The 11,436-nt window shown below is 31.3% G+C and overlaps 1 protein-coding gene across 2 annotated transcripts; it reads right to left on the bottom strand.

The window, feature by feature from the left end:
* Positions 1-2,273: 2,273 nt before the first annotated feature.
* LOC117175216 lies at positions 2,274-7,927 on the bottom strand. 2 transcript variants are annotated; one of them, XR_004467451.1, is made up of 3 exons: positions 7,828-7,927; positions 4,991-5,119; positions 2,274-2,742 (listed from the first exon to the last, which is right to left on the bottom strand). XR_004467451.1 is itself a non-coding variant. In XM_033364869.1 (2 exons), exons 1-2 carry the CDS (start codon positions 7,883-7,885, stop codon positions 2,363-2,365), a joined length of 438 nt encoding a protein of 145 aa, XP_033220760.1. In that variant the 5' UTR covers positions 7,886-7,922; the 3' UTR covers positions 2,274-2,362. The 2 variants fall into 2 exon arrangements, 1 of the variants encoding a protein (XP_033220760.1); XM_033364869.1 differs by lacking the exon at positions 4,991-5,119 and having other exon boundaries at positions 7,828-7,922.
* Positions 7,928-11,436: the final 3,509 nt, after the last annotated feature.

Raw genomic sequence — 11,436 nt, 5'->3', positions numbered from 1 at the left:
TGGGGTCGATGAATCCGAATCTGGGGTTGTTTTGACTCGGTCAGGTCGCATTTGGTTCCCAACCTTTTAAAAAGTGATAAAAGTTGGAACATTCATGGAAAAGCCCAGAAAGCAAAGAGTTAATATGTTTTTAAGGAGGTTGAGTCCAAATTGAAAGATAATTTGACTCAGCGAAGTTGCATTTCATTCATAAACTTTAAAAAAATTAATTCAAACCCTGAAAAACTGTTCCTGACACACCCTCACGTCTACCTCCAAGGCAGCGTGTCCTCGCTGGCTTCGTGTCTGACTTGTCACCAGCCATGAATACAGGAACGATCTTGGCAGACTTTCAAACAACTGAAACCAACTCTGTTTTGAGGGAAATATTAGTAACAGAGGAGAGTAATCTCTAAGAAAAAAACAAGGGATTTGATCAATGCCTGCTGCGTATGAAGCTTCGGGAATCTTAGCTACAGCTGTTACATCACTAATTGATAAAAAGAAGAATTTTTAGCGTAAAAATCGAAAGCAACAGTGAGATGTGAAGCTTCCTCAACTATATCAGAGACTTGAAAAACACTTGAAAAAGTATCGGCAAAGAGATAGATGATAGACATTGCGTCTTTGAGAACCTTAGAGCCGCTATAAATAATTGAAGGTTGTGTAGCAGAAGAGTTAATGCTATTAACAACTTTCCAGAAATCCTTAGTGTTATGTTTTATGTCCTTGCTAATGCCACTGATGTAGTGGAGGTGATCACGTTTTATCAATTTGCTAATATTATCACAGAAAATTTTTATCTTATCAGTGAATCAAGCTGGATTTCGAAAACCAAGGTAGGTATTTAATAGGTCGTGAACTCTTCAAAATATAAATGGGGATGCCTCATAAGATCGAAAAACCTATCAGTCAACACAGAATAAGCCGCCTCCACATTTCGAGTAACTTTTAAAAAGACCAGTTGATATGAGCAAGGCTAACATACAATTAGGAGAAATTAGCTTCCTTCAAATGAAGCCTGGGATTGGATGGACTAATCACAGTACTAGTAGGCACTAAGAAGGAGTTAGAGTTTGGAATCAATTCGCGTGATAGAGCGGGATGTTTAGTATCTTCAGGGTCTAAAGGAATAATATCATTAGCCATGTGAATTTGAAAATTGGTGAAAGCAAGATCCAGGCATAGGTTATTTTTCTTTAGGACAGCATTTCTTTGTACAAGGTCAAATGATTTTATATTATTAAGAAATAGGCTTTATTTTTTCTCATAAAAATTACCAAGGGTGAAATCTATAACTTTTGATGCATTAAAATTTCCAATAATTACAATATGAGGGTATTGAAGATCGTGGAGGTCTTGTAGGTTACGAAGAAAAGTAGAAAGTTGCAAGGTAGTAACATCGGGAGTATAATAGATTGTGATTAAGATTATCGGTACAAATTTTGCCATTACTTTGAGACCTGCGATGTTAATACTATTTTTCAAATCCAAAATGGAAGCTAAGTTAATATTAACACCCTGAGTTCCAGGCACTTCGAAGTGATGAAAACAATTCGCCAAAACGGAAGCAGTTTAATAAATTATCTCAATTCCTTGCATTTTTCAAAGTCGTTGGAATTACTTGAATTCGTGGAATTTCCAAAACTATCAAAATTTCGCGAATTTTTTTAATTCCCTTACTTATCTAAATTTCATAAAATTCATGATCTCTCCTTAATTATCTTATTCCAAGAGTTGAAGAAAATTTCTAAAGTTCATACGATTTGAGGAAATTAAGAACATTAAGGAAATCAAATGATTCCAGAGAACTCGTAGAATTAAAACAAAAATGAATAAATAATTAAAATCTTGCAAAAGAATTAGAGAATACCGGAAAGTCAAACGAATTCAGAATTACTTGGACTAATCTATATTTTAAATGTTGAAATTACATGAACAAAACTAAACAAAAGAAACTTAAATCTACTTAAATCTATTTTGTGCTAAAAATTGATATTTTAATACAAGATTGCGAGATTAGAGCTGATAAATTTATCATTCTTCGAAAATATTCTCTCGATAACAATCGCATTTAAAGTTTACTGTCCCCTTCCTTTGCAGGAATTTCATTTTTCAATAAAAAATTTAATTTGCGATTTTCTTTTTTTTTGTTTATTGAAAAGTTCAAATTTTATACATGTAAGTTATTGTCCAGATGCCGCTTTAAATCATATTTTTCTGCTGCACAAGTTGAAGGAGTTAATTAATTCATGTAAAATTAATGATATTTTTAAAGATTCTCTTACATGGTACTTTTCTACACAGCTCCCAGTTTGATTTGCATAATTTTTTTTGACTCACTCTACTGCCCATCTATAATTATTTATATAATAAAATTTAATTAACGAGGTATTTCAGCACGAATTATGTATTTCGAACGGACGGGTTTGCCAAATCGCTCATTCAGAGGATCCTCATCAGATATCGGTACAGTCACGTTCGCAATGTTACCATTGACGCGTACTTTCACTTTTAGATAGTTCCTTACGTCCATTTGATTATAGTCGGGAGGACGATCCAGTTTTGGAATCAATAACGGACAAAAATCTCCATATATAATTATCCCAATGATAAACTGATAATCCTCGTCTATTACTACACTATGAAATCCTCGTCTTAAGTGGAAAGCTCGATCAGGATTGTGAATACTTCCAAAATTAAAAATGTAAAGTCGGATGGGAGTAGGATGAACTGGGACACCTCCTAGTGGCCAAGTTAATTCTGTAAAAAGAAAAAATAAGTAGGAAATTGATTATTAATTAACAACTCAATGACCTATTTTAATCTGCGACTATATTTATTCATTAATTTAATGCGTCCACATTGAAGTTCATACGTTTGAGCTAGCTTTTAGCGCGCTTTTTGTGTCACTACACTCAAACTGCAATTGAACAAGCTCCAAAGATGCAAGTGCTTCACAGATACAAGCGTGCTCATTTCAAAGGAGCGAGCGGAATTTTTTCTCTTCTTCCCCTGCCCTTTCCTCATTCCCAAACTTCATGTATGTTCGGAGTTCGTGTGTACCTCTTCTATAATATCAAGGAGGCATGCTTAAGAAACTCATTTGGTTCTGCAGAGACCGCGTATTTTGCTGTTATGTATCCGGCTGTCAGATATGCATTTGCATCAAACCCGTACGTGCCCGGATACCTGACAGATCGAATCCCTATATTATTCTCCGTACCAGCGATACAGTAGCCGCTGATTTAAATCATACCTTTCCACATTTCCGTCAAGGAAATTGTTTTATCTTGTTCATGACCGAAAAATTAATGCGTTCAGTGAAAGCCTTCTTTCTGCGAGCTTCACAAGCGTCTCATCTCAAGGAAATACTTGTTATTATACTAATCAATTCCGGGTCTACATATGGACAAGCGATCCAATATTAAGACTGTGAATAGTGGAATACGCCGGAAACCAAGTTTCCTGCTTTTCAGAAAAACAATGACTGAACCAGGGTAATTGCGTTTTGGGAATCCCGACGAATGTAAAGAGACATACGAGCATCAACACCAAGAAAATAAGGCACGCTAGTTCCAAGTAACATATCATGCCCGGTCTGCGTTTACTCCAGCTGCTTGACAAAGCAGTACGTTCCAACGTTCAGCTGGTTAAAGTACGCATCTCACCTTACGATACCTTACTCAGAACGACTATCGAGAGAGTTATATTGATCAAATAAGTGAGGTGGCTAAGAAGGTCCACTGTAGCAGTTTGGTGCCAGGCTTACCTAATTTTGATGGCAACTTCGTGATCCACGAGATATAACCACTACAGGCTGTCGAGCAGGTACTCGAGTGATACGTTAATGTCGGACATTACGAACTTCTTTCAATAGCTGAGAATCAGAGAGAATCCGCTGTGTAATCGCTTCCAGACACTAAGCACCCAGAACGGCATTTTCTTAAACCAATCAAGGTACAGGTCAAGTGCCCATGTAATGGCAAAAGGTTTTTATCACGTACGACAACAGGTACGTGCCACCTACCGTGATCAACGATCTGACGCAGCTATGCGAAGGTGATTTTAATAGTCCCGATGATACGTCGAAGCAGATTTGGATTGCCGACACCATTTTATCATACCTAGCAGAAAGTATCTGTATCACCAAGACTGCGTTAGATAGACGAAGATAGCTAAATTTACCCCGATAGTAATTCAAATATAATTGTCAGCATTAAATTATTTAGGTGTAAGCAAACTATACAGATAAGAGGAATGCATTTTTTCATAAAAGCCACGGTTCAAGAAGAAGAACCACCCAACGAATCTTGAATTTGTTTCCCGTCCTTTCTGTAGAGGACAGTGCTTACTCTCGTATAATTGCTAACTTCTTGTAGCAGCTTTCTCTTTAAATCTGATGAACATCTACCCGAATTGCTAGGTGCAAGTTGAAAACATCTACCTGCTCTCTGAGTTTGTGACTCATGGAGACCGAAGATCTAAAAGTGTTAAATATTTGAAGATGATAGTGAAAAAGCATAAAAGAACGAAAATAAGACAGGGGAAAGATATAGATTTTCTGCGAAACAGGTATCTGCAAGCCATGTAAATTAGGTTTCTTCTAAAGGATTTTATCGTAAAGTTACGTATTTTTCAATTTTCAAAATAGTGAGTTCTAAAAGACGTACCTCTTTTATATCACCACTCGATTCCACTCGAGTGGAATAGAGTATTGGGGAGTAATGGAAAGGAAAAGTGGGAGAAAGACTGCGCAGTAGAGTTCTGCGGAACGTAAGGCTGCACAGTAAAGTTCTACGTCATGTAAGGCTGCTCAGTAGAATTTTACGGCACTGAATATTGCACAGTAATGGTACGCATCATGTGATTCTGCGCAGTAGAGTTCTGGGACACGTGAGCCTGCGCAGTATAGTCTTGTGGTACACAAGGCTGCGCAGTACATGTGTGTTGTATCTATAATTGCGCAGTACATGTGTATTTTATCTATGGCTGCGCACTAGACTTCTACCTTATCTGAGGTTGAGGCTGCACAGCAAGGATCCACAATACAGGGTTGTACATGAATGCACACAAGTTCCCCTCCGTTTACAGAATAGCTATATTTCGTCCCTCCGTTCTCTAAAGCGCATAATATTTCCTAAAACATATTTTTTAATTGGTATCAGTTGCGATTATATTTATGCTTGTTCTGCAAACAATTTTCAAGAAATATATATATTTTTATTAAAAATAAAAATTACACTGACGAGTCATGTGAGTTAATCCAGAAGGAAACATAAAAAATTCTTTTTATTTAAATTAAACTTTCAACAAAAAAGATGAATTTTTAACCAAATTGTTTAAGTTGGAAGTTAAAAGAAGAATTTTTATACGATCTTTAAATTTTCAACAAAAATGTGCGTTTTTGACTATGGAATATAGATCTTTGACAAAAAGGATGGTTTTTAACCAAATAGTTGAGTTTTAAACCAAAAACAAAAATATATTTTTAACTAAATGGTAAAATTATCAAGCCAAAAAGTCTAACTTTTTGAAAAGGTTGACTCTCAAACCAAAAAAGATAAATTCTTAACAAAAAGACAGAAGGTTAACTTAACTTAATAGAAGGTTAATTTTGAGTCAAATAATTCTAGATTCAACCAAATAATTGAATGTTCAACCAAATAGCGGATTTTTCAACGAAATAAGGCAATTTTTTAGAATACAATTAAATATTAAATCAATATCGTGGCAAATATTGAAAACTCCATAAAAGTTATAATGACAAAGAAAAGTTAAAAATTAGAAGGACGGTTACAGAATTACGTAATGACCAATAAATTATTAATAATCTTGTCATTTTGAATCTTACTTATGAATTTAATAATATTTAATTAAAATTTCTCCTTGTCACCTCTACAATTATTGTCCTTTATATCAGTTTGACTTTGATCGTTTTTAACTCAGGTATGGCAATAACTATTTTACTTTTATGTTTGTAGATTTCGTGTTTTAATATTGACATAAATTATGGAACTTTAAAATTCTTGCCTTTTTCATTTATATATTGTTTTTATCGACTCTTGAAAAAAACGGTAATGTTGGCCGAAGCGTAGAGGATTTCTACTTTTCTGAAAAACAAATATGTTTTTTACGTGTCCTTTTTTGGGGATTTTATTGTATTTCATGTTGAACATATGACTCAGCAAATTCCTGATAATTTGCTGAAATATTTAGAGGAAATTTATAACGGCCGGAGAAAGATAAAACAGTTTTGCATCTGCTGTATCTGGAATTCCTTGCATTTTGTAATTAACTTTTTTGTTGAAAATTTATATTGCTGAGTGAAAAATTCGTCTGTTTTGTAAAAAGTTTAGTATGAAAAAAATTCAGTATTAAATTCAACTATTTGAAATTTCAAGCACAGTTTTGTCTTTTTTTGGTTTTATAATTCCATTGTCTTTAAAAAAAATTAGCTCTTTTTGCTTGAAAAATAAAATATTCCATTGAACATGCAAATAACTTATTGGAAATTAATACATTTTGTTGAAAATTCAACTGTTTTGTTTAAAATATGTCTTTTTGAACATAAAATGTATACGTTCGGATTAAGAATTTATATTTATTAATACAAAAATCGTTTTTCCCTGAAATCTTATCTTTCTCAATTAAAATTGAACCATTTTATTATCAATTTTAAGTTTCGAATTAAAAATTCAAATATCTTTAAAAAAACTCGTCTTTTTTGTTTGAGAAATCAAGTATTTGGTTAAAAATTGAACTATTTGAATAAAAATTCTACTATTCAAATGAAAATGAAATTTGTTGTGAAAATTTCAAATTTTGAGTTTCAAATTCAACTTAATTGTTTAAAATTTGTTTTCTTTTTGCTTGAGAATTGGACAATTTGAAAGAGTTAATTTTTTCTATAGAAAAGAATATTTTTGGTTGACAATTCAAATTTTCTTTTTAAAAAATCATCTCCTTTGTTCAAAAATTCATTTTTCCAGGTTGAAACTGAACTTTTTTTTTGTAAAAATTCAAGTTTTCTATAAATATTTGGCCTTTTTTGGTTTTTAGTTTAGTTGAAAATCAACCTTTTTGTTAAGAATAATATTTTTTGGGTTAATATTTAACTGTATTCTGGAAAAATGGTCTTTTTTGGTTAAAAAATCAGCTATTTGGTTGAAAATGCTACTATTTGGTTAAAACTTGCATTATTTGACTAACAATTAACCTTTTTGTTGAAAATTGATTAACTATTCAACACTTCTCTTGAAAATTTATATTTTATTATAAATTTAAACTTTTTGTGTTTAAAAATTTTACTATTTCGTTAAAAATTTAATTTCTTGATTTGAAACTCAACTATTTTGTTAAAAAATCATCTTTTTTGGTAAAAACTGTATCTTTTTTAGGCAAAAATGTACTTTTTGTAAAAATTTTACTTCTCATTTTTACTACTAAAACAAAAATAACTATTAATAATATTTAATTATTATTAAAATTTATAAAAATTAAACTATTATTAAAATGTGAATATTACAAAAAAGGGTTTTTATTAAGACTTCGATATTTTTGTCTCAGGTATGACAATAAATATTTTACTCTTATATTTGTAGATATTTGTAAACAGAAAGATAATTAAAAAAGAAATAATTTTCATCAAACTGCTAGATCTTTATTTACTATTTTTGAGACGCTCACTTTTGCCTGATTAATTGAGTAGAATTCTATTAATTTATAAATTAGATAGCACTATGTGTTGGAAGAAAAGTTTTATTTTAAGGGTAAGCAGTCTTAAAGAGGCAATAAGCATACCACAATAAATAACTCATTTCAAATGATAAATTTTATAATATTTACCAATAGGTTTAATGAGGATCAGCAAAAAGAAACAAACAATGCCATTTGCAGTCTTCATTTTTTTCTTGTAATAAGTGAAACCCGCGTACAAAAAAATTTTATAAGCGTAACAAGTGAATATTTTTCAAAACGTTTTAGTAAATCTCAGACTATTCGCTATCTTCATTCCACCTGTTAAATTATTTATATTTCATTCACTTGTCTATCCAGTAATAAATTTTCATAATTACATGAGACTTATGACATAATTGTTTGCAATTGAGATAAATTAAAACCAGTTTTTAAACAATAAAAAGACAAGTAATTTGCTAGTGTTATTTGCATTTAATTAATCAGATTCTCCAACAATAAATTCACAAAAATACTGGTTTTGTAAGTTATCATAAGTTTCTAGAAATACAAAGTGTCCATAGATTTTAGAAAATTGTTGATTTTCCAGCGAAAAAATATAAATTTATTACCAGAAATGGATGAAAAAAGATTTATTTTGTATCAAGAATCTTACTTTTCTACCAAATAATAATAAACGAAACACCTGAATTTTTAAGTAGGAAAAACCAATTTTTGTCAAAAATAAAAAAGTTACATTTACAGTTAAAAGAAAATCTGCACAAAAGAAACCTCGTTTTCGAAAAAAAAGTTAAGTTCTTAACAAAAGACTGAATTTGCAGCAAAATAAATAAATTCAGAAACAAAGGGTTGAATTTTCGACGAAAAAGATAAAATTACGAACAAAAATAAAATACGTATTTAAATCTGCAGTTAAAAAATTCATCTTCACAAAAAAAAACGATTTTTCAGTCAAAAATATATTAAAAATGTTCACTAATATATTTACATTTTTTAATAAAAAGATGAACTTTTAATGACGAAGATTAATTTCTACTAAAACGGGGAATTTTTTAATAAAATACATTAATGGAGAACCGAATATTTGGAATTTGTACTGAAAAGGTCAATTTATTATGAACAATGTAATAGTTTAATTTTTGATGAAAACAATTTTATTGTCAACTACGAAAATAATTAATCTTTAAAAAGAGATCAATTTTTTTTTCTTAAACATAAATCCTAATTTTTAAATAAAAACCAGATTTTTACAAAACAATATTCATTTCCTACTAAAAAGACTAGTTTTAACCAAAAATAAAATAGTTAAATTTTCAGTTGTAAAAATTATTCTGAATTTAGCAAACGAAATTTTCACACACGAGTCAAATTTTTAACCACAGAGACAAAATTTTAACTGAAATAAAAAATCGTCCATCAGAAAAAATTAAATAAATTTTTCTTAATTGCTACAGAATCTATTAATTTTTTACCAAATAGTTCAGTTTCAAACAAAAACGTGAATTCTCAGCGAAGAAGATTAATTTTCTACGCAAAAACAACTATTTTGAACAAATGACACGAATTCTTAACTAAAAAATAACAAAGAAATTATTAACAAAATGTTTGTAAATAATGTGGATTACCTACGTATTTGCTATCGATTAGCTGCCTATATAGTATATTATCCATTTAAAGCTTCTTTTTATCGATTCAGGATCTAAATATCTTTCAAGTAGATTTTTCCGAGGATATTTCTCTTCTTCTTAAAGGGAAAATTGAATTTTGTAAACAAAGTCCAAGGTTAAGGAAACTTTTAAATTCAAGAACAGTTTTTGTCTAAAATAGGAACAAAGGATTCCGGTCCCTGATTTTCTACATTATTATCATTATCAGCAATTTCTCGTAAACATTTTCTTTAAATTTTGACTGATTTTCACATCAATTGTTATTTTAGAGATGCATTTACTTATCGTCAATGAAAATTAAAAACTGATAATGGTCACTCGAAGATGATTGAACGTTCATTTCGTTTAAACATCCTTTTTCCATACTTTCCCACCCTTACTTCCTTCACAATCTCCTATTTCTCAAACCTTCCCTCAACACCCCTTGTGAAAATCCCTTCTCCTTTACTTGCCCCTCTCCTTATTGTCCCATTTAATACCCCCCTTTCCCTACTTTCCTAACACTTACTTATCCTACTTTCTTTCCCTAATTTCCTCTATTTTTTCCAAATCATAACCTGTCGCTTTCCCTTCTTCTGTAACTTATTTTACATCGCCTCTCCTTAATTCCCTAAATATCCCCTACTTACCAAACCCTCCTATCCTCTCATTTCCAATCGCATTTTCATACTTTCCCTACTTCTTCTCATCTCTTTCACTACTTTCTCTGTCCTCATTTCTACTTACTTCCTTTCCTTCATTTTCCCTCATTCCCTTCTTCTAATTCCCCCTAATTTTCCATCGCTTCTCCTACTTTACCTCCTTAAATTTTTTTTATTCTCCTTAGTTTTCCACAAATCATTTACCCCTCAATTCCCCTTCTTCGAAAGAGTAGGGTAAACGGATATAAGGACGGAGACCCAACTAAAAACAAAAATGTTCCTGCCAGGTACAGGGATTAGGGTTTATGTTTTCAAACAAAAAATAATAACTTTTCTGAAATTTGCTAGTATTAATTTTTGAGACACGTGTATTATAATTTTACATTAAAAAGTGTTTCTGCTTTTGTAGGCTAAGGTTATAAAATATAGATAACCACCTCGTAAATATTTATACCGGAATTTTATATCCATTACACAACCTTGAGAAATAATTTCTCTCAGGCTAGACAAACAATATATTAAAAATCACTTTTGTCGATTATGCGTTAAATTCTTTAAGAAATTTATAACAAGGTAGAGATCAAGCTCACTCGGGTAAAATTTCATCGAAGCTCATATGTTTCTTTTTGGCAAGTATAAAACAGTGTCACGGAAATTACAAAAATTAAACAAAAATTATTTTTAAATATTTAAAAAGAACCTTCTAATTTTCCCCACATGATGTACCATCAAGGTATAAAATCAATATCATCCTAATAAGAACTTCTTTGTTGGTTAATTGGTTTTAAAGAAATGGGTGATGGAGCTCATTTGAGCACCCACGACCGCTGTGTTTATTCTGAAGAGCCCCCACGACTGTGTCTCTTCTGAATGCAGTACACAGAATCATATTAAATTGACCAAGTTAGCTTCCTGTTTATTTCGCGGCTTCCAAAGTTCTACAAATGTACATCTCGGGTAAAGGGCGTTCCCTACAACACAGTGAATGACGTGAACCTCTTTCCAAAGCAAAGTGAGCCTCACCTATTCTGCCACCTGGCAGATTCCTAGACACACCGGAGGATGAAAGACGGCCAGGTTATGATAAACGTTGCGGTCATTCTAATGTCAGAAATTAGATGCTCGCCTTATATTTTTATAAAACCTTGCACATCTTTGCTTCTTCACGAACCAAATGTTTTTTTGATTGCAAAAAAGTTAATAAAATTAAATCGCTTGATTAAACTGAGTCTTATTTAAAAAGAATACTATGAATAAAAAATATTAATGAGTGGATAATTTGCACAAATATTTCTTGATTAGAAATTAATGTGAAACAACTTTAACTTCAATTGTGATGTGGAAACACACTTAAATCGAGAAAACTACACAATAAAATGGTTTTTGTCGATTATTTATATAGTTAAACAATAAAAGCATGTTGATATGGTGATTAAAAATAACACATGTCT

The sequence above is a fragment of the Belonocnema kinseyi genome, chromosome 1 (assembly GCF_010883055.1).
Source record: "Belonocnema kinseyi isolate 2016_QV_RU_SX_M_011 chromosome 1, B_treatae_v1, whole genome shotgun sequence".
NCBI lineage: Eukaryota > Metazoa > Arthropoda > Insecta > Hymenoptera > Cynipidae > Belonocnema > Belonocnema kinseyi.
This window is presented reverse-complemented; position numbering and strand designations above follow the sequence as displayed.

Bases quoted from the DNA above. Each gene is read 5' to 3' on its own strand.
- LOC117175216 (XM_033364869.1), bottom strand. From the start codon at position 7,885: ATGAAGACTGCAAATGGCATTGTTTGTTTCTTTTTGCTGATCCTCATT. The intron at 2,743-7,827 runs GTAAATATTATA...TTCTTTTTACAG, and splicing joins GATCCTCATTAAACCTATTG to AATTAACTTGGCCACTAGGA.